The sequence below is a fragment of the Dicentrarchus labrax genome, unplaced genomic scaffold, assembly GCF_905237075.1.
Source record: "Dicentrarchus labrax unplaced genomic scaffold, dlabrax2021, whole genome shotgun sequence".
Classification (NCBI taxonomy): domain Eukaryota; kingdom Metazoa; phylum Chordata; class Actinopteri; family Moronidae; genus Dicentrarchus; species Dicentrarchus labrax.
This window is the reverse complement of record NW_026136722.1, coordinates 13,371,816-13,394,078: the sequence shown is the minus strand read 5'-3', so window position 1 is coordinate 13,394,078 and position 22,263 is coordinate 13,371,816. Positions and strand designations below refer to the sequence as shown.

The window sequence follows — 22,263 nt, the reverse complement described above, 5'->3', positions numbered from 1 at the left end:
AAGTAAAATAAAAAAACTGTTGCAGGTCCTGCAGTGTTATGACTATATCAAAATATAGTTTAAAGACATTTATTGTTTTACTTTATATTGTGTTGTACATAAAATAAATAAAAGTAATGTTCAATCAAATTACGATAAACTAACTGATGTGTACAGTGCAGCGGAAAGGAGTTTCTCCTCAGGGACAATAAATCCAAATAAATAATTTTATCCAAATAAAAGTCCAAAGACGCACTAAAAAACCCGAGGGCAGGTAGTAGCCCATTATTCTAGCATTTTATTTATTTATTTGATAGTATTTGTTGTACAATAGTAAACATCAGTGTTGTTTTTGATATATTCTGGTGCTCTCTGGTCATATAATGAAGCTCACATGTACAGTCTGTTGTGTGCACTTGTTGGGTACTTGACAGTTACAGGATGCACAGTAGATGGAAAGTGGGGGGTGGGGAGTCAGTATAATGGCCCAGGTTAATCCGGCCATGTAATGATGTAAGCAACATCATCATCAGGAAACAGTAATTTATGGTAACTATTTCTGGATCATAGGAGTTGGTCAATTTAGCAATAGTCTGATTTCTAGCGTACATTTGCACATGACATTACTGAGGAAACGTTTGCTTCTTTGGTGCGCTCTCCTGGGTAACTGAGCTAGGTGTCAGGTATCTGAAATGTTCTATTTACTCTTCACACAAGTGAGTTTGTTTGTTGTTAATCAGGTAGTCTTAGCCTTCGGGAACCACGTTTTATTTATTTATCACTCCTATGATGGAACATATTCCATCATTTTGTCCTGATAGCTCATTTGTGTAAAAGTCCAAGTTTTGCATACATGAAACATGCTCAGATTTCTTGTTTTCATATTTTATTCGCCAAACAACCACCCGTCAGGAGCAAATGGTGATTCCACTCTTGGGCTTGCTTTGTTTGAACTTGGTACTTGGGACTTTATTAAAATGGTGAAATTGTCAGATCATCAATATCTTCCTTTGCCTCCACTGACACACAACGCAGACACAGAACTTCTAGCATATTTCTGGATGCAGCTGTTAACACAACAGTATGTCCATATTGATGTAAAGATACAGATCTATTTTAGTGTAGTTACTAATGATGAACTAAGTAAACAAAGGCAGTTTAAAATATTGTGATACATAGTCAGGTTTACTATGTTCATGTTTATTTTTTGGTTCAAATGTAAAAATGTGCACACCTGCCTTCTTCTTTAAATAACTCCCTAAACAGTATGATTGTTTTTATTCCTAAAACCAACCACATTATACCAAAAGTATTGGCTTACACCTTAACATTTAGGTCATGTCTTGCTTCAAAATCACAGAATATGAACATCAGTGCTTAAGCTCAACAATTGATTTGCATGTTTGTAAAATTATTGAGTATGAAAGACACTAACACCTAATTAATTACATTCTATAATATTGTAATTAGGCTGTACTGTTACATGCAACTATTCACAGTACTGAAGCATAAATGCCTTTAGTCAGTGGTTTATGACTCCATCTTGTGGTGAATCTCTATCAACACAGATAACCCTGTTGAGAAGAGGTGTAACATATGTCCCAATAAATTAAATATGATCTATACAGCTCGTGTAAAACTTTTAGTACAGTCTAGAGTTATTTACACTAAGGATTAGTTATCAGTATTGGAAACAGGCAGCAAGCAACACCTGAACATGTGAATGTAAACAGGAGGATGGGACTGAATAACAAAAACAACAAAGAAAATAAAGAAAAATCCATATTAGAAATTTGGGGTAATTTGTGCCATTTTTTTTTTTTTTTACAACGCTGTTGCATAAAAAATGGCCTCAGTTTTCACACATCATGATCATTTCCTTCTCTGCTTTTTCAGGAACTAAACATTTCTGACTGTACTGCGTCAAATTAAAAACAGGCGCCTACAGGAAGTTAACGCCTTCAAATTAAAAGCATAACTGTCACTTAAAAACATATTACTAGAGCACAAGCTGCGAAAAAAGGGGGGGAAAAAAGACCAGCGAGTGAGTAACAATCATATCACGAAACCTATTTTGTTTCTTGTCATTTTGAATACTATTATTAAATTATAGGAAACTAATAGTATATTATATTTGAAATTAACCGGAAGTTAGCTAGCGAGCTATTGAGCTGTTACCATCGGCCGACGCCTACTAGCTAACGTTAATTGGAAGCTCGGTAAGTGAAAAGTCTACTGTACATTTGCAATTAAATGAAATAGTTTAACTAGTGACACCGTTTTATGATCTCGGTCTTATCTGTTCCCGTGTGTGACAACGATTTCTTATTTCAAAAGTTCGACTTAACTCAACGAATGGCAAAAAGTATCTCGGTTTTATGTGAAATGTGGCTACAAGGAAGTTGTTCAGCGCTTCACACACTCTCGAAAAAGACCAGCTAACGGGAGACACCTATGTGCTATACTTCTATATAATTTACCAATTTGTGACAATAGTCCAAAACGATAAAGGTCGACACCGTAAAAGGTTACTGCTGTTACTGTAACTTTGACTTCACAGGCCACCAAACTTTTTCAAAACCGCACATACGCCTGTAGAAGCCAGATGTCTGTGATTAAAACAACTGTTGTACAGTTTTTCCACGGCGACTGGTTGTTATTGGATGCTTTTGTTTGTGATGGAGGTCTTATAACAGGACTTCGTTGTATTTTCTTGAAGAAAAAAAAAGAAATGTGCCCTTTGTAATCTGGTAATAAACATATAAGAAGCATAAAAGTGGATACAAATAGTGTATTTAGAACAATAATACAGATGTAATACATAAGAAAACAAGAAAAAGGTGTGATTTTTAATACCAAGGGATTCCCATAAGACAAGCTATTATGTTCACTTCATGATGTCCAATATTGATAAATTTGATTTGTGCCATTATCAGCTCTTATGTGCCTGACTGATATATTAAACATCAGGCCATTATTATCTCTTACCTACCAGATTTAATTGTTTACATTAGTCACCCATGACAGATACTGTACGTTGAGTCCAAGTTCTGCTGCTTCTCACACTGTACAAATACACGTCGGACCATTCTTGGCCCAGAGTCCCACACTCCTGGCCTGCATTTATGGCTAAGCAGCCCTGGCCTGGGTCCATCCTCGAACGAGAAACCAATGGTGTCCTGTCAATGCAAATGTATTTTCTCCTTTCTTCTGCAAAATAGAAAGAATGTGCAGAAAAGATATTGTATAAAATCTGTTCACCACAATACAATGTTCACTACAAATACATGCTAGACTTAAACTATCACCCATGTTGTTTACTGTTATGTGAGTTTTCAGTCCGCTTTGTCTAGTTTGTGTTTCTAATCTTTTCCCCGTGTCACAAAAGATGCCAATTGGCATAATATCCTGGCATTAACAAAAGTGGGAATACATGCTTTTGATGAACTTTGAATCTAGAGCTGCAAATAACCATTTCAATTACAGATTAATCTGCAGATTTTCTAGATTAAGTTCATTTTTTAAAAACTCTACTGCCAGAAAATAGTAAAAAAAAATCAATGCCCATTATAATTTAAGTTCAAGGTGCTGTTTTCAAAGGTATTCAGTTTACGGTACAGAGAGGTGTGACTCAATGGTGTGAGTAGAACTTGAAGTCATAGCGCGCACAGGGTTTCTTAAACGTTCTGGATCTATGTTAGTCCAAGACTGGGACATTTTCCTGAGAAGCAGCCGGCGTTTTTTACTTAAGGAATGCTTGGCTTGTGTGTGTACTCTGTGGCTGACTTCAGGTTGAGTCCCTTTTCACTGTCCTTACTAAAGGCTTTGGAATTTCATTAATCTGTGTGGGTGTAAAGCAGAAGTCGGCTCAATATAGACACTGGCTGTATGTAGAGTTTAGCTCAGTATTTCTCTGCAAAAGTAGATTACAATGGTTTGTGCCACTTTAAGATTTAAGGTTATTGTGTGTACTCTCAGTTGTGAATTTAATTGGTGTTTGAGTCCAACGTAACAGCCCATAATAACTCCTATCTGTGTAGCTTTTAGTGTTGAGTTCCTGTTGACACTATCAAAGAGGTGTAGGTTCAGCTTGATCGTACATTTGGCAATAGTTTGTGGTTGTATTGTATTTTATTGCATTTAGAACTGAAACAATCAATTTATGGATCTATGGTCAACAGAAAAGTAATTGGCTATTATTCGGCAAACCAATAAAGTGTTAAAGTGATTAATGACTTGCCATATGCCAACCATTCATTGGTTCCAGTTTCTCAGTTGTGAAGATTTTATACTTTTCTTTCTTCCATATCATTGTAAATTGAATGTCTTTTAGTTTTTAACTGCCAGTCAGACAAAACAAGCAATTTGTAGACGCTACGGCTTCAGGAAATTGTGATGACAACATTTAACAATATTTTCTGACATTTTATAGACCAAGCTGACTTTTTTCCCAGAGTTTTTAAAAGCTATGAATCAGTCGGTGGCTAGAAGAAAAGCCAAAAACGAATCTCAAACTGTTCATGACAATGTCCACAATCCTAATACAGTTTTTCAGTTGTGTCTAGATGATAACCCTAGATATGCTAAACTCTGACGAGATTTGTCATTACAACCATCAGAATAGACTTTTCTGTAGTGTAGATTTAAGATGAATGTACATGGCAACAAATTGCCAAGTAGCCTACAACGGCATGATTTGTCACTTTAGGGCACTTTATCTGAAATCTGGACAAGGAGCAAGGATGAGGAAGCATTCAAGTGTACTGATCTCCATTATTATTAATGTTCTCTTTTTCTTTTGTATTTATTTATTTATATATTTGATATGTTTCTATTTTATTATTATGATATTTAATAGAATATTCTTTGCACGCTACTGTATTACATCAAGTTCACATGTACGAGAGTTTTGCAAATCAAAGGCTACCACCTAGACACGACCCAGTTTTTCTAAGATATTGTTGCCATGACAGTAAATAGTTTCCTGTACACTAAGGAGGCAATAAGCAACTTGCATTTAGCTTTTTGTTCATGGTTTATGCCGGAGTGTCTCAAGTGGTATTCTGAATTTCCTGTTTTCTGTAGCGGTTTTTATATGAGTAAGTTGTTTTTCTGCTGAAAAGAAAAGCAAGTGAAATTATTTTAGATAGATTCAGAAGGCGCTTCAAGTGACAGTTCATACACGCTCCACATTTCTTTGGCTATGTTTTCCATAAGATCCTCACAATACATCAGATTGTCCCATTTTTGACAAAGTTTGCTGTTGAAAGAAAACTCTTTCTCTATGACGTGACATGTTGTGAAGAGTGTGTCAATGTGTGACATTACATGTAACAGACAGTCATATTAGCTAGCTACAGGGCACATGCTCATTTGTATATCAGAGCACATGAAAGGTCACCAAACTTGACATTTCATTTAGTATTGTGGATGTGTGCAGAAGGTCAGAAACTCATCCAGAGTTCCCTTTTCACAACATAAACACAGAAATGTGATGGTTCCCTTTTTGACTTAATTAACAAACATCTTATTTATTCACATTTTGCTTTTAATTTGACTTTGATGCTTTGCTGTAATAATCACACAATCAATCAGTATTATTAATTCTTCAAGTGAAACGTGAGGATATCTTGATAGGTGTAGGACACCGAGAGCTTCGGTTCTGCTTTTGTTAGGCCATAGTTCACAGTAGATCATCAAAAGCATAACCAAACATGTTATCCTTTAATCTAGTCAAAGGGAAGAGCAAGTAAGCCAGCCCTGTTGAAGGGAGCGGAGGGAGGGGGGAATATGGGGAAGCGGAGATGCATTTCCCATAAGTCATTGTCAGCCAGCTCCTCCCCCTGGTTGGCTGAGAGCCAGCATCAAGCAGAGAGAGAGCCTGAGCCGAGACGTTACTGAGAAACAGAACACGAAGGACGGGGCAGACAAACACAGAACCTACTTTTACTAATGTAGATGATAGGTTATTCAGAGCGGACACACAGGAGAGAGATAGCAGTTCAGACTGGCATCTGTCGGTACGTCTCCACTCCCCTCCACCTCACACATACATACAGTTGTTTATTGCAGTGGGTTTTTCTCTATTTCCTTTCCACGTAAGTTCATTGGGGTGTGGTGTTGCACCGGTGCAGCGTCTTAAGAAGGAAGTGACAGTTGAATTGCTTTGTTCTAGATAATCTTGCAGTGCAAGAAGTCGGCACACAAGGTAATGACGTTGCTAAACTTAAACAGATTTAATTGAAATTTGACTACATTTTGATGTCAGTTTTTGTTTAGTATTACTTGTGCTGGTACTGTCTGTGTTAGAATTAGAAGCAATATATGTAAAATATGCAAAAATTACCGGGCAGTTGTTTTGGCAGCCACGTGATTGTTTTAGTCAAGATCGCAGGTTTCATTCTGGTATGACCAAGATTATCTATATGTATATGTTGAGAAAGAGTCAAAAGCTGAGTGACAGGGAGAAGAGGAGTTTAAGTATAAACGACACACGGATGCAACTGTAGTCCTAGTTCTCTGTGTGCTTTTTAAACTGCATTAAGTGCATTTAACCATTGCGGAGAGGAAAGGAGAGTGTGTGTGCTGATTTTACAGTCATACATGTCTTGACGATTATAACCGCCAAGCCATCTGCAGTCAGTCACGCTAATCTTTATTGGAAATTCGGCCGTGCCGTGCCGTGCCGTTCCGTGCCTAATGTGTTGTAGCTAACTTCCTCAGTCTGAAAGAGAGTACTTGCAATGACACAGTTGCAACTGCCAAAACAAGGCTAGGGTTGAGTTTCCTGTCTCATCTGCCCACTGCAAACTTTCAAAGTTTCACTTTGTTTCTGATCAAGTGATCATCATGATCCTGAACCTACTTGACACAGTCAAATATGTTAAAGTTTAAACAAGCTATAAATAACCAGATTAATATGTGCTTTACCACAGTACATTGTTGCATTGAAGGTTATGTATATTTCTGTTGATGAGTAAACATCTAATCTTAAATTAACTCAAGTATATGAGCTCTTCTGCTTCGCTTGATGGATAACAAAATACTCTTTTTCAGCCTTGTGGTATTAGCCAAATGCCCCATTAAAAACAAACAAAACTTAAGAAATAAATTGAGAATCAAATGAAAAACAAACAAACAAACAAATTAAAGTTAGTAAAACGTTTAACTTGAAAATAAGACATAACGTTACATTTGGTTGTCACCATCCAGTATTTTTCTTTTTAGGCACAATCATTCTCACATTGGCAGAGAGTAAAAAGTCCTTTGTTACATATTGAGGAAATAGTTTTTGCAAGCACAAACATTTGTGAAGGTCAGTTTCTAGCGCTGATAGGCAGCAACCATGTGATATACTGTATAGACATGATGCAGTATCATGTTCAGCTTAATCAGTTTTAATGTTTTAACTGAAAGTGTAGTTTGTAAAGGACACAAATCTACTGCCATTGCATTTTCACTTTAAAATATAAGTTACTATAAACTAGAGCTGATTGGTCAATTAATGATTAGTTGACTGATTAGTTAGTTGACAATTTTGATAATCAAATAATCCTTTTAGTTGTTTTTTTAAGCAAAAATACCAAACATTTGCTGGTTCCAGCTTCCCAAATTTAAGGATTTAATGGTTTTCTTTAATGGTTGTCTTTTTGAGGGTCAACTGAATATCTTTCTTTTGTCGTACAAAACTTTGGAAGAAGTCCACTGAGGCTGTGGTTTGAAGTTACAAAGGGAACTTTTATTGATAAAACAATATATATATATTATATACTACTAATTGCAGCCCCATCAGTTGCATCCCTATTATAAACTTGTTTTCATTTCAAAGTCTCATGACTGAAACACAGCCAGCATGTCTTCAGTCACCGCCATTAATCTACAAACATATTTAATCATTTTTGGGTTTACCAAAAAATTACACCAAAATTTCAGAAAAGAGCAGCATGGAGGTTCAGGCGTATATGATCAGACATAAATGTTGACGTTTATACAATTGTCAAAAAAGCACTCGACTTACCAGCTGCTTATGATGTTCTCTCTCTCCAGATCCAGCAGATGAAATGGCGGTGAGGCAAAGGATCTTTAACTCAACATCACCGTTCTCCGGGTCATCCCAGGCCGAGCTGAAGGGGTCATACCCATCCTGCTCGGCTGCGGAACAGGAGACGGAGGAAGAGGAAGAGGAGGGGAAGGACAGCAAAATGGGCTACATACCCTGTTTAAACCCCTTGATAAACAAAGTCCTGACACATGGGACTGCAGAGCAAGTGGGAGAAATGCCACTGAAGAACTCAACCTTCATTGCCCAAGCAGAATGTAATTATGTTATAATATTTAAAAAATAAAAATAAATCACATAACTGTGCGTGGACAGTGGATTTAATGTTACACTGTGCTCTCTTCAGGTGAAACACAGGACTCCCAACAATTCAGTCCATCGTGTTCTGAACGTTCGTTTGTTCCCTCCCCTTATTCCTTCATCAGGTATGGCATCACCTTGACAATACTGCCTCTGCGTTTCACACTTTATATTTGTTTACAGAGGCTATACTGAATTGTTTAATGTCTGGAATTGACATTGTTGCCATACTTGTACTTCAGTATTTCCTTAGAGCACAACAATGTGGCGTGCCCAACCACAGCCTCCATCCAGGAGCCGAGCAGCTCATCAGGACAGCTCACTCCAAGAAAGAAGACCAGGAAGAGACAGAAGCGCAAGGGGAAGAAAAAACAGGAGAAGAAGAATGACAAGCAGCGACACAGACATCGAATGCCTTCTGGAGTCCCTGAACAGGAGAGTGGAAGTTCTCTGGTCCGGATCTTGGTAAGAACTTTGGTTATTCTTCACATCTCATTGAGTCCTACATATGAAAATGCTATTGAAACCGCCATTAAGAAGTAGGTTGGTATATTGTACTCTCTTATAACAATAAAGGACTGAGTGTGCTTCCAGTGTTTTTCTTGTGAATCATCTTAACGGATAAATGATTGCATTCTTTAGCAATCGTAGACTTCATCTGTAGACATTCCAACGCAAACATTTGCTTTCCTGCATTGTGGAAGTGAATCATTGAATTCAGACAAAGCTGCCTCTCATGGCGTCTGATCAACCATATGCTTTGCTTGTCACCTGTAGGAGGAGTCGTCTCTTGGAGAGAGAAGTGACCTCAGTACTTCTTGCTGTAGCAGCATCGAAAGCTCAGAAGAGCAGGACAGAGGACCTTTTCTCTACAGCCGACTCATCTACAACACAGGCTCCAGCTGCTCTCCTCTGAACTGGAGGGACCAGGTCTGCGGCGGCTTCTCCAGTCTCCATTCCTATGGGCAGGACAGCGACTCAGACTCCCTCAGAAGTCTGGGAGACTGTTCGCTGGCCCTTGCTGGCCTCAGGGCCAGTGTCAGTCAGGGGGACCCATGCTACGCGGCGCCCTTTTTCAAAGACGTGGAGAGAGATGTAAGAGAAGAGGAAGATGATTTCTCCGCAGCTGATTCTGTCCCCAATGAGGGATTAATCTTTTACAATGAAGTACGTTCTACTTTACGCCATTTTACTTCCTGTTATCTGTCTTGGTTTGAAATGTGGTTGAACCAAACTAACTTGTTTCTCTCTGATTCTATCAGAAACTCCAGCCTGTGGACTCTGAATACAGGGAAGGGAGGGAGTATGTCCTCTCACAGTTCGTCAAGGAAGGCTCCTATGGTGAAGTGCACAGTGCTCAAGATGTCAACACAGGCTTCAAATTTGCCATCAAAAAGGTAACGCAGAGCATATCGGCTTCTTTGTTTTTTCCACTGCCTGGTTAAAGTATGCCCTGATTGCTCATTCCGTTCTTTCCATCCACATAGATCCCCCTGAAGAGGTTCAGCAGTGAGGAGGTGGGTGCGTGGAGTACCCTCCGTTCTCCTCGTGTGGTGGAACTCTTTGGAGTGGTCAGAGAGGGGCCTAATGTCGTCCTTTTCATGGACCACAAATCTGGTAAACAAGCCTCACTTCTGCCTTTCACACACACACACACACACACACACACACACACACAAGCACATTCTGTCAGTGCTCACTGCTGCTGCTGAGATGGAGGGTGAGGTTGGAAATTGTTGGGTTAGTTGTGATGAATTAAGTGCTCAACACATGCACAGTAGGTGCAACTTGAGGATAATGAAGATAACAGAAATACGGATGTGATTAGTGTCGAAATGTGGATGTGGGTGGTTCTGGGATGCCAGAAATGACTGTTGAGCTTCCTTGAAGTGTTACGGTCGAAATTACAGATGGAGATGCCCACTTGATAAACACAATGGCATATCTCACACTTTTTACTTTGTCATCAAATTCCAGGCCATAAAAGAAGGAATAGTTGAATAAGATACTGTTTGTTAGTAAATATTAACTAGATATATGGTATTTATTCTGGTTTGACCTTATCTGTTGTTTCAGGCTCCCTGGGCCAGCTGATAGCAGAGCGTGGCAGGCTGCCAGAGGATCTAAGCCTCCACTACCACTGGCAAGTCTTAACAGCGCTTCAGTACTTGGTGAAGAAAAAAGTGGCGCATTTAGACATTAAAGGTATGTTATATTTTACCAATTTCTTTTTCATGTAGTTCCAACAGTTGAACCAAGTCTTACATGAGTTGTACTAAAAAATACAAATACAAATGACAATGCCACAAAGAAAACTGATTTGATCTCCTAAATGGTTTTATTAAGACTTACAGACATAAGAAGACATATACTGTAGTACTTTTTATTTGTCCTGAACACACTAGGTTTAACCTCAAATGGGCCATTATATTTAGCTTATTCAAGACAGTTATTGTAAAAGCATTAATGTAAATGAACAAAAAGTCTACAACTCAATAATGGATGGTAACATTCTTGTGTACTTCTATTGCCACTTGTTGATCTTACAAATGTTTTTATGCAGTCTGCTACCTTTAGAATTAGAAATTATCTAAAAGAATAATGTAAATGTTAAGACTAAAAAAGTAACAGCACTGATTACAAAAAAAACACAGACATCAGATATTGGCATTGGACCATAACAACACTTTCAAGATGAATTTTAACAGCAGCAATTGTACAGATCAAAGTGGTACAACAGTAATAACAGTAAAACAGAATGTGTCAGCTTGACTTTTACTTGTTGTGGTACCTAGTGGAAAACAAAAACATACAGAGAGAGTAAGTCAGATTTCTAATTAATTCTCATCAGAGGATTTTGTGTCTTTGTGCAGCTGTTTAGTGGAACACAAGTGTCATAGATAGTCTAGATTTGATCCTCAGCACCTGTGTTGTGAAACCAGACTACCACAGAGAAGACGGCAGGCTGGGAATTTCCCACAGTGTGACTCACCGCTGCTCTTTAGAAACGGCGCATGTGCGCAGAGTCAGGAGAGCAAGAAAGAAAGGGAGAACGAAACAGAGAGGGGGGATGGGACGAGGAGCAGGAAGTAGTTTGTGAGAGAATAAAGGACAAAGACGAAAAGCAGAAGATGAAAATAAATTTGAAAAAAAGTATAAGAAAGAAGGAAAGAGAGAAACAGAAAGGGAACTAATATAGAGGAAGAGCAAAAACAGGTTTAAGCTGAAGGACAAACAAACAGCATGATTGTGCTGTTGCAGCACAGGCGCCACCTGGTGTCTGTAATGCCTCCGGAAAAGCAAAGCAGTGACGCCAAATCTCTTTATCTGCTGCCTGTTAGTTACTAGACTCCACATTCATTCCATATTAAAGTGTTTTCTACAGCATCTGTCCCTCAGTGATTCATATTTCCCTTAGTTTGCTCCTTTGTCTGTAAACGGTCTTCTGTCTGTGCAGCTGTTTCTAATTATGTCATCCATAAACTAAACTGCATAAGTCAAAACACTGAGTGAGTTCACTGAGCAGTGTCAAGATTAATGAAGCTGATTGTTGACTCTTCTTGATTCCCTTGATTCCCACAGCTGACAATGTGTTGTTGTCAAAGGACGGTAGAGACACCTTCCTGTGTGACTTTGGACATGCAGAGAGACTTGATAATCAGGGACAGAGCCTGAGTGGGTCCAGAGGTAAGGTTACTGTGTAACTTTAGCATTTCAGTTAAGGAGATGGGTAATTTATCCACTTCCATGTCTTAATTTATTGTTTTCTCAATGTAATTTAATGCAGATCTGAAGGGCTCAGAGACTCATATGGCCCCTGAGATTGTAAAAGGGGAACCCCGCGGAGCCAAAGCAGATGTGTGGAGCAGCTGCTGTATGTTACTGAATATGCTCAATGGGTGTCAACCTTGGACAAGATACTACACCTGTAGACTTTACCTGAAGGTAAACTACCACTACACCCTGCTGTTTCATCGCAGATGTCCAGCGCGTTTTCCAAACTTATTCACATCAGACCTTTTTTGATGGTTACAGATTGCTAACGAACCTCCGCCTCTGAGAGAGATCCCCCCTGACTGTAGTCCGCACACAGCTGAGGTTATCAAGGCGGGACTGCAGAAGGATCCAGCCAAGAGAGCATCAGCATCTGACCTCAAAGAGAAAACTGCCAAAGCTCTGGAAGAAGGTAACTTGAATTTCCCTCAGGATAAATAAAGTATCTTATCTATCTAACTATATATTATTAGGTATAGATGCTTTTTTAACCAGGAAAATGTAGATGGCAGTAACTTTGTGCAGCCCTGAATAGTGACTGCAGGTAATCTTTTCAGGAATGGAGCCCCAATAACCCAGGGTAGGGCGGCCTATACTAAGCCTGAGGCCCCTATCCTCACTGGAAATGACCCCCTTGGAATCATCATCTCCAGTTTGTAAAGACTTAATGCATTGTGTTTGTGTGATTGCAGTGGGAGGACTCACCAGCCCAGTGAAGGGACCCTACACAGAGCCCCTGTATTTTGCCGACAAACCTCCTGACTCCCTGCAACTTATCGATAGCAGTTTTGACTACGAGGAGCATCAAGAGTCTGTTGAGGAAGTGATCACAACTGGGAGGAAGACGAAAGAGCTGGGTGATGCCAATGAAGAGGAGGCTGATTCTGGCGAATCAAAGCGAGGTTCGCCTTTCTGTCCGCAAACGCTGATTTCTGAGCCAAACCACAAGAGGGGCAACAAGATCACCACTGTGCCTGAACTAGAGCTACGTAAACTGGAGCAAGGTGAGGTTTCGGTCAGTGTTCTGTTTATTTTCTAATGTTAAATGTTTGATCCCTACTCACTGTTTTCCTGCTTACTTGCAGATTTCTACCTGAGCAGTCTGTCCCAGCTTCACCCAGCTGAGATGCAAGAGCAGCTGTTGTCTTGTCTCAGCAGTGACCCATACTCCAACTGGGAACCATGGGACAAAAAGGTAATCCCAAAACTCACAATAGAGTTCAACTGTAATTTAATTCACACTGCAGAAGGCAAACAGTTGGGGTGAGATTGATAACTGGTAAATAACGATCTGAGTCATCAATCACAGCCCAAGTCATCACTTTCTCTAATTGCTATCATCATACATCAAAAATATAGTGGAGACAAAAACATCCTCTCTATACATCCCAGTATCCCAGGATCTCCATTAAGCGTAGGCCCATATGAAGATAGGAGATAATGGATGACAGAATAGCAATTATGTTTAAAGAACAGCATCCAGGGACTGATTGGCTCGAGGAATGCCAGTAAAAAGATGATTGGTCAGATGTGGTGACATTGGAATTGTAAAAGTACAGACTTTGACAGTATGGGGAACCGGAAGTGACACAGAAAATGAAATGGGAGACATTCATCCATAAAGGAAATACAAGCAGAAAGTGTGTCAAAAGATCCAATCAAATATATTCCAGTTCTACATAAAACATTTATTTGGATTTTGATGTTTCATTGGTATTAACAGACCTGCTGTTTTGCTTGTGTTCCTCTTTTTTTAACCTGTTATTCCAGGACTCTGGCCGCTGGTCCCTGAGCCCAGGAGACGACGTCAGCTCTGGTGTCTTCTCCTACAACAGTCAGCCAGATGTGCAGGTTTTTAGTCTGGATTTGCTGAGTCACACACAGCTACCACCACCGTGCTGTTTTGAAGGTGAGCTATAACATTAACACCTCCTTTTTTTAAAAAACTATTTAAGGTAGTAGTACCAACTTGTAAAATGAGATAGAATTTGCCCTTAAGCCAAATATGATTTAATTTGTCCTTACTTCATGTGTATCTCTCTGTTGTGATTGGCTCAGGGGTTGATGTCTGCATCAGAGACTTCAACAGGAGAAGCATCCGCATCAGAGAGACGCGCCGGGTAAAGGTGGGCCACATCGCCACTGGAATCAGTGATCAGGTGAGGGCTAGCAGCCTCACACACTCGTGTGTCAGAAAAGCTATTCATGTTAGTCTCAGTGTTTTTAAACAGCAAGACTACGCTTCTTTAATGCTTCTGTGTGTCTCCTTTTTAGATCTCTGGGAGGGTTTTCACCTTGGAAACCCAGCAGGGGCAGCAGATAGGTCACGATGAGGAGGTCCAGGAGTCTGGTCTGGAGCTCTGCTGCGTTCCTGCTCCAGATTTCAGCTCCGCCTGGAGGTGGAGGATCAGAGACGGAGTGCTGGAGACGAGATAGAGGCCACAGCTCTCTCGGTGCGGTGTCATCTTAACCGTTGCAGATGCGGCCTTCTGTTGAATTGTGCGAGGATCATGCTTTCATTGCGGATAAAAAAAAATTAAAAATAGCAGTGCTGCCTTTTTAGCAAACGTGTCTTATGTTTAAATGCCATAATGTGGGGGTGTTGTGTAGCATTTTGTCTTCAAGGTGTTAATTCCTGTCAATGAACTGAGCTTTTTTGACCACTGTGATCTTTATGTTACACCTTTTCTTATTGCATGCTTAAATTGAAACATTAAACATGATATGAAACTGCAGAATGTGTGATACATTATTGATCTCACTTATTCACAATCTAATCTCTAATGCTATAGTGATTAAGTAGTTTACAATTCCGCACAGCGACCATGAACATTTCTGTTGTATTCTATAACTTTAAACTGGGATTTACATATCACATCTAACATATGAAGTCAGACTTAATTGTCATTTCTGGGTTATAAATGCTGTTTATGCTTTGTGCAATATCGTAAAACTAAAAAGCAGTCTCTTAGTCATCAGGTTTATCCCATTTGTTCCCCACTTGTGGCAGGATGGAGATGTCAGTCATGTGGTCTGCCCATACATATACCTAAAACTTGAGTCCACAGCAACTGGCCAGATTGTCATTTTTAGTACAGAAACTCATAGTCTCCGGGGAATGATTTGATGACCCTTTGATTTACCCTCTATCGCCACCATGAGATTTAAAAGAATTCTGAACAACTATTTAAACGTCTTACTTGAACGCATATTGTCACAGAAATAACAATAAAAACTAGCAAAAAACTGAAACTCAACGATATTATGAACTAAAAAAATAAACAGGAACTTGAAGTCTAATTTTAGTTTTTGTCAATTTAGTCAAATTTGTCAACACAAAAGCATGAGATGGGGATGTCTATATGACTGTTAATCAACTGCCTTCACACAGTGTTGTATTTGCCCCTGACAAACACCCCCCATATTATTTAAAACACTAACACTGAAACTATCTGAAATGAGCAAACCCACTCTGGAAACTGAAACTAAACTGAATTGAAAACAAATATTAAAAAACGAAGAAAAAAAAAAGGTGAGTTTAGTGAAATACAAAACTAAAATAACTAAAAATAACTGCTTTGGAGTCTCAAAATCTTTGCCCATGTGCTTCCTACTAGGGATGCACTATATGGACTTTGCTTCAGCAAATACAGTAACTGATAATTACTTCTTACTTCTCATGGCTGATATTGATATAATTTCCTTATATATAAAAATATTACATTTTTACAATTTATTTACTATTACAATTATATCAATATCATTAAAGTTCATAGCTTGCAGTTTATGCACACCTGAAGGTAAGAGAGGTTAAAATGTAGTGAGCAAAGATAAAAATGTTATATTCCATAGCTCTGAACATATGACACTGACATCACTATTGTTAACACAACAAGGAACAGTTCTGACATCACAAATATACTTATTATATGGCTTAGGCTAGAACATAAGTTTGGCATAAGAATTCAAAATACATAAATACATCATTTTATTGATCTTACCTTTATTCAACCAGATAAGTCAACTGAGAACCAATTCCTGTTTACAGTGACGACCTGGCCAAAAGGCAGTAACAGAGGGCAAGTCAAAACAATAATTTAGTGGCTATAAATTCATTTTTTGAATAATTCATAACATAAACATCCCATTATCAACTGATAATTTATCAACCCTGAATATATATTGTGCATCTCTACTTCCTAAGGGCTAAAGTATCAACAGCACTATCAATGCAGTATCTTATCATCCGGGGTTTAACATAATCCTCATTCCTACACTAATTATGCACATCCATAGCCACAGTAAGGGTTAAAAGATTTATTTTCAACATACAAAGTCACTGCAAAAAGATTTTCAGGGAGACTTGAAACTATTTTTTAGCTTTACAAACGTGTTAGAAAAAGGTGAAAATTTGTGAATATCAAAGTGATTTCATAGTAAAAAAAACACCAAGGCACTGACAAACAAGGAAAATGTATAAAAAGCTATTTGTCGTGTTAATAAGATTGCAGTCTGAATTACTCACATAAAAATACAGTACATGTGTGAAGTGAGGTAAGCATCTGTGAGCAATCCAGCGCTTTCTGCGTCTGCAGTGCAATATCTTCCATAGACCACAGGAAATGGCAGTCCATGACATGTGGCTCCATGACATGTGGCTCCATCCACAACACAGACAAAAATAATCAGTTTAAATGTTTTTCACGTGGGAGCCACATTAAGGTCACAATGCTGGTCAAAATGCCCACAGGCAGCATATGATTGAACGTTACAGAAGACGAGCATTCAGATCGAGTTGCTGAAATTATGCGACTTTTAAACCATGTGGTGATTCATGTTGAATGTAAACATAACTTTGTACACAAGTCCCAGCTGTGGCACTTTGATAATCCACTTAAACAAGGCTGAGGTCTGCAATCAAGAGGAGAAATTATATGGGATTGTTTGAGCCCAAATATTATCAGAGGTCTAATTCCTCTTCACTTATATCATCTTCTTGTTAAATCTACTGATTGTTTGCAAAAAATATCTGTGACCACCCTCGAACACGTTCATTGCCAGCAGATTGATTTACAGATTGACACCAGTAAACACTCACAAATACATATGAAGATGGGTTCTGTAGCACGCAGACACCATGACGAGATGGATGGAGAGAGAAGAAAAAAGAAAAAAAAACCCCAAAGAAAATGATGCAGAAAGAAAACTTTAAACTTAATCTAAAAAGTCAGTCCATATATCTTTTAGGACAGATAACAGAATGCAGTGACTCTTTTTATATATACCAAGTAAAAAATAAATTACTTAAAATGCATTCCCTGTTCAAGTCTGACACACTCTCCACCACCTTTTTTTTGTACATTTAATCAAGCACCGCTCGCTTCCTCAGTGGCATAGGGATCATGGGTACATCACGTGTTCAGTCGCACTCCCAATGCTTTGAAATTAAAAAGAAGCATAAACAAAGAGTGGCCCTTCGTGTTCAAATACAAGTTCTTCCTGCTCAACTTGTTCACTCTGCCATAACTTCTTTCTCCTCTTTAAAAGTTGTTTTTTTCCTTTCTTTTTTTTCTTGTTCCAGTCCCCATTTGTCACAGAAGTAGTTCCTCTCATCTTTCACCCATCTGCTCTTCACGAACCCGTCACATCTTGCGAATGACGAGAACAGTGGTGAGAACTCCAGCCAAGAAAACTCCCACCGTCTGCCATGTGGGTGTGCCAAAGTAGGAACGAATACCCTCCTAAAAATCATGAACAGACATAAAATATCAGCATGTGGCATAGAAGCAATCTGGAGCTGAATCTCAATTCCTAATAAATGATTGGTTTGAATTGCATTTGTTAGCCAACTCCTTACCCAGCCACCTTGATCTCTTATCCAGTTGATCACATGTTCCCGGAGGTAGTCCATGGTCCAGCTGATAATTGTTCTGATAATATCAGGAACTTGAGTCACAAGAGCCTGTGAAGGTATGAAGGGGAGAGGTTTCAGACGTCTTTGTGGTTCAATCGTAATTCCATCAATTCAAAGTCTTTTTTATAAGGGTTTTTCTTTTTATAATGGAGGTGAGGTACAACAGAGCTGCTTAACTCACTTTGATGACGAGTCGACAGGCAAAATAGAACAGTGCCACCACCCTGCCCCAGTTGAACTTTCCATCTGAAAAGATCTCAACGGCAACTTTCAGAAACACTTCTTTTGAGGGACTGAGCGCAGAGTCGTTTAACATTCTGGGGGGGGGGAAACATTAAGCGATTAGGGACAAGCCAATCATACATTTATTACTTATAATTCATAATTCCCCAGGCCTACAATGTAATGTAACAGATGCACAAGCAGGTAGCCCACCTTTGGAGCTCAACATTGCCATCCAGCTCATCTCCAATCTGCTGCAGACACTGGGCAAGCTTCTTCTGGTTCGGGTCACACAGCTCTCCTCCACCCAGCTGTGCCCTGGTCACTTCAGTATTGCTGTCTCCATGTCGCCGCACCCGCTCGTAAATGAAACTAGGAAGCGAGAGACAAACGCATAGTAATATAAGTATGATCTCGCTCTTTACCCAGCTCAATAATGAGAAGCCCAACTGTATACTCACTCTTTTAACAAAACAGCTCCTACTTCCAGTATCTGATCTTTTCCATTTCCTGAAAGACAAAGGTCAGTGTCAGATGAGTGAAGCAAACAATAAGATAATAAATAAGAAAATAAATAAGAGAAAAACTGAGAAATGTGTGCTTCTGTGTTAACTCCAATTAGATAACGGATAAGAAAACATTACAGCTCAGCTGAGTAAAGTAAACGTGTGTTAATTCGTGTGCTTTACTCTTCATATCATTGTTTGTATTTAAAAAAAAACCAACCTTGTCAAAGACATTTACAATAACGTCAGACAAAGGCAGCACTTATTACTTGTTCGCTAACTTCATTTGCCGAACTTCATCAATATCGTGGCTACATAATATTGTACGTGTGTGTGTGTCTTGGACTCGGGGGGCTGAAACGATGTAGCCGTCCGGATTTTTTTATGTTTCGGTTTTTTGTTCAAACCTATTTGCCAACTCACTCCTGTGCAGTTATCTCCGCAGTCTCATCTAACCGCTCGCTAGCTAACATGAGGCTAACGATACTCGCTAACCTCGGTTCGGCCAACGTTACAGCTCACAAACAAACACGCAACAATTACAAAACACACACGAGTTGAGCGTAACATCGTCTATGTGTATCACACTGCTGTCGACACTGTCACAGCCAATTAAATGGCGCAGTATAAGTGGTGTTAGCTGGTACCTTTATCGCCTCCTCCCGGGTGTGATGCCATCTTGTTTGTCTGTTTTATGTCGCTCGGACTTCCGTACAATCATGTGACAAAATGTTTTTGTTTGCGGCAACGTAGGGCGGGTGTCGGACGGGCTGGTTTCTATTAAGGCTGATGGGACAGACAGATGTGCTGATGTGATATCATAACGTTAAATAAGTGGAGGTGACATCATCCACCGTTTACTATATAACGTTTTTTATATATTATATATATATATATATATATATGGAGAGAAAATAAACAATTAAGAGTTTAAATCATGTCTTTATACTCTGTACCAGTAAAGTTATTGAAACAAACAAAAAAACAAAAAACAAAAAAAAAATATTTTGTTGATTTTTCAGAGCCTCGCCTTTTCTCTTATTTGACGTCATTTCCTGTGTCACGTCCTCTTCCGTTCGTCGCGCGCATTAGCAGGCCTCTTTACGACTCGGCTGGCAAAGATGGCGGATGCACAAGTACGTTCAGGAAAACGGCGTGGTGAATTTAAATCGATGTTTTTTACACTTTAAGTAACACGTGTACCGGTCTTTATTAAGTATGTGCCTTTACACAACCTTTATACACAGCCGCGGGCCATTTAAACCACATTTGGGCTTTTATATGTGTCATTATTTGTTGTTGCCGTTCTGCATACCCTCGTGTAACGTTAAACTAGCTGGGGTGCTAACTCGGTTAGCCTAGCCCGCAGTCGGTTAACTCTCTTCCTTAACAGGGCTTTGCTTTGTAAATACTACAAGTGTGAACTGTCGAAACGTTTCCCTGTATGTTGTCTAACGATATTCTAGTTTAGTCCTTCGTAAGAGGAAGTTTATCTAAAGTTAGCTGGCGAGGCCGGGTGGTGTTAATGGCTCGTCCCGGTGCGGGGAAGTGTGGATGGCTCAGTTAACGTGGCTTCTTTTGTTACACGAATTTAACTTGTTAAACCTCCTTGTTTCACAGACCGAGCGGGCTTATCAGAAACAGCCCACCATCTTCCAGAACAAGAAGCGAGTTCTGGTCGCTGATGGTGGCAAGGAGGTCAAGGAAAAGCTCCCCCGCTACCACAAGAGTGTCGGGCTGGGCTTCAAAACCCCAAGAGAGGTGACTTGAAATGTTCTGAAAGTTATTCAATCCAACGTAGAAAACTAGAGCTGTTTTATGTTTGTTAGCTGCAAATGATGTCTTTCTCACGATGGTCTTCCAAGCCTGCATGGTTCTGACGATACTGCCTTATGGCAATACTGATGCAGTCACAAGAGTTATTTAAATGAAACTGTCTCATAACTAGGGGATATGTATAGAGTGGTAACACTAACAGTGCTTTCTGCTTTCACCAGGCTATTGACGGCACTTACATTGACAAGAAATGCCCCTTCACTGGAAACGTCTCCATCCGTGGCCGTATCCTCTCTGGTCAGTTTAACACTTAACACAGAATACTTTGGCACTGGCTTTGGGTTGCTGAAGCTGTTCACCCATGAACTTGCATTCACACAGGTTTTGGTTTTGTTTAGTGTACTGTTAGGAGAATTACTGTCTTAAGAGTTAGACATTTCTCTTTGTCACTATCCTGCAAATGATGTTTTTCTCACGATGGTCTTCCAAGCCCTCTGGGTTCTGACGACGATGCCTTATGGCAACGCTGATGTAGTGGAGTGACAATTTTATCGTTCCCCATAGTCGCACTAGTTTTCTGATCTTTGAGTTTTACTGAATGGTACATGGAGGTTGATATTCACATTCCCTGTGTGTGGTCTGCAGGTGTGGTGACCAAAATGAAGATGCAGAGGACCATCGTTATCAGACGTGATTACCTGCATTACATCCGCAAGTACAACCGTTTTGAGAAGAGGCACAAGAACATCTCTGTCCATCTTTCACCTTGCTTCAGGTATGTCCCATGCTGTTAATTCCTACAGTAATAAACATTCCAAATTTGGATAGTTTACATGAAATTTATGTGGAAAAATGTCTGGAAAATAGATGTTTTCCCCAGCCAAATTTATCTAAAGTATAACAAGTCGCTGCAAATGATGTCTTTCTCACGATGGTCTTCCAAGCTCAAGAAGCTTTGACGATAACTGCCTTTGGCAAATGCTGATGCAGCTTTGCGTTACACCTCCTGCTCAATCATAAATCTTTGTCTGCTTGGTCTTGGACAGAGGATCCACAGCCACCTGTTAATGTGTCTTTTTATTGTGTTTTTCTGCAGAGACGTCACAGTTGGAGACATTGTGACCGTTGGAGAGTGCCGACCACTCAGCAAGACCGTGAGGTTCAACGTCCTCAAAGTGACAAAGGCTGCTGGAGCCAAGAAGCAGTTCCAGAAGTTTTAGGTGTGACTTTGAACAGGAAGGCTGCTGTTGGCTAACTTGTCTCACTGTCAAATAAAGAAAATCTTGTTTAAATAGCCTTTTCTGCTGTTTGTCTCATCATCCCCTTTGAATTTTGCACTAAATAATACATGCACATAATCAGTTCCATTGTTTTATTTGTTTTCCTGAAGTGTTTACCGTCTCTTGCTTGTGCATAATCTGCAGTGTACTACCACATCTGACTTATATAACTAGTTGTGAGTGTTTGTAGATGGCCTCATCCATCCAGTTGAGGACAAAGAATCTGCCTGATTTAAATACAGAAAATTTGAAAGTTAAGAATGCGCCACAGTTTTAACATCTGGTTTAATAGAGAATCAAAGCATTAATTAAGTGTAGATGGATGTTTGACTATATTTATCAAGAAGATGCAGGTCATGTCAACCCTTTTTAAAAAAAATCTAAATGTTAAAAGCTTAAAAGTGTTAAAACATCTGACACAAATGTAATGAAACTGAATTAGGGAAGTTACTT

General features: G+C 39.4%; 3 protein-coding genes and 3 non-coding genes across 9 annotated transcripts; 5 read left to right on the top strand and 1 right to left on the bottom strand.

Moving 5' to 3' along the window:
* Positions 1-2,000: 2,000 nt before the first annotated feature.
* Positions 2,001-14,850, top strand: map3k14a (mitogen-activated protein kinase kinase kinase 14a). 4 transcript variants are annotated; one of them, XM_051387195.1, is made up of 16 exons: positions 2,001-2,023; positions 8,026-8,295; positions 8,385-8,463; positions 8,581-8,803; positions 9,116-9,505; positions 9,601-9,735; positions 9,826-9,955; positions 10,415-10,543; positions 11,921-12,025; positions 12,126-12,283; positions 12,374-12,524; positions 12,805-13,116; positions 13,198-13,307; positions 13,883-14,021; positions 14,171-14,271; positions 14,387-14,850. In XM_051387195.1, the coding sequence occupies exons 2-16, from the start codon at positions 8,040-8,042 to the stop codon at positions 14,546-14,548; spliced, it is 2,580 nt and encodes an 859-aa protein (XP_051243155.1). In that variant the 5' UTR covers positions 2,001-2,023; positions 8,026-8,039; the 3' UTR covers positions 14,549-14,850. The 4 variants fall into 4 exon arrangements, with proteins under 4 accessions (XP_051243155.1, XP_051243153.1, XP_051243152.1 ...); XM_051387193.1 differs by lacking the exon at positions 2,001-2,023 and adding an exon at positions 2,053-2,198; XM_051387192.1 differs by lacking the exon at positions 2,001-2,023 and adding an exon at positions 5,837-5,999.
* Positions 14,851-16,414: 1,564 nt separating this feature from the next.
* On the bottom strand, positions 16,415-19,564 carry LOC127355907 (apoptosis regulator BAX). Its single transcript, XM_051387214.1, has 6 exons — positions 19,402-19,564; positions 18,710-18,758; positions 18,462-18,620; positions 18,208-18,343; positions 17,970-18,074; positions 16,415-17,853 (listed from the first exon to the last, which is right to left on the bottom strand). The coding sequence occupies exons 1-6, from the start codon at positions 19,430-19,432 to the stop codon at positions 17,755-17,757; spliced, it is 579 nt and encodes a 192-aa protein (XP_051243174.1). The 5' UTR covers positions 19,433-19,564; the 3' UTR covers positions 16,415-17,754.
* A 212-nt stretch (positions 19,565-19,776) lies between these two features.
* rps11 (ribosomal protein S11) lies at positions 19,777-21,822 on the top strand. Its single transcript, XM_051387217.1, has 5 exons — positions 19,777-19,890; positions 20,375-20,515; positions 20,752-20,827; positions 21,176-21,305; positions 21,627-21,822. Exons 1-5 carry the CDS (start codon positions 19,876-19,878, stop codon positions 21,748-21,750), a joined length of 486 nt encoding a protein of 161 aa, XP_051243177.1. The 5' UTR covers positions 19,777-19,875; the 3' UTR covers positions 21,751-21,822.
* On the top strand, positions 20,585-20,668 carry LOC127357222 (small nucleolar RNA SNORD35). The gene has a single exon (XR_007882182.1). It is a non-coding gene; the product is annotated as a small nucleolar RNA SNORD35 (small nucleolar RNA).
* Positions 20,986-21,069, top strand: LOC127357221 (small nucleolar RNA SNORD35). The gene has a single exon (XR_007882181.1). It is a non-coding gene; the product is annotated as a small nucleolar RNA SNORD35 (small nucleolar RNA).
* Positions 21,440-21,524, top strand: LOC127357223 (small nucleolar RNA SNORD35). Its single transcript, XR_007882183.1, has one exon. It is a non-coding gene; the product is annotated as a small nucleolar RNA SNORD35 (small nucleolar RNA).
* Positions 21,823-22,263: the final 441 nt, after the last annotated feature.

Coding starts and splice junctions, on each gene's coding strand:
- LOC127355907 (XM_051387214.1), bottom strand. CDS start 19,432: ATGGCATCACACCCGGGAGGAGGCGATAAAG. Junction 18,759..19,401: donor CCCGGGAGGAGGCGATAAAG/GTACCAGCTAAC, acceptor TTTGTCTTTCAG/GAAATGGAAAAGATCAGATA. Junction 18,075..18,207: donor CCTGTCGACTCGTCATCAAA/GTGAGTTAAGCA, acceptor ATACCTTCACAG/GCTCTTGTGACTCAAGTTCC.
- map3k14a (XM_051387195.1), top strand. CDS start 8,040: ATGGCGGTGAGGCAAAGGATCTTTAACTCAACATCACCGTTCTCCGGG. Junction 9,956..10,414: donor TTTCATGGACCACAAATCTG/GTAAACAAGCCT, acceptor CTGTTGTTTCAG/GCTCCCTGGGCCAGCTGATA. Junction 12,525..12,804: donor TGCCAAAGCTCTGGAAGAAG/GTAACTTGAATT, acceptor GTGTGATTGCAG/TGGGAGGACTCACCAGCCCA.
- rps11 (XM_051387217.1), top strand. Junction 20,516..20,751: donor GCTTCAAAACCCCAAGAGAG/GTGACTTGAAAT, acceptor TGCTTTCACCAG/GCTATTGACGGCACTTACAT. Junction 20,828..21,175: donor CCGTGGCCGTATCCTCTCTG/GTCAGTTTAACA, acceptor TGTGGTCTGCAG/GTGTGGTGACCAAAATGAAG.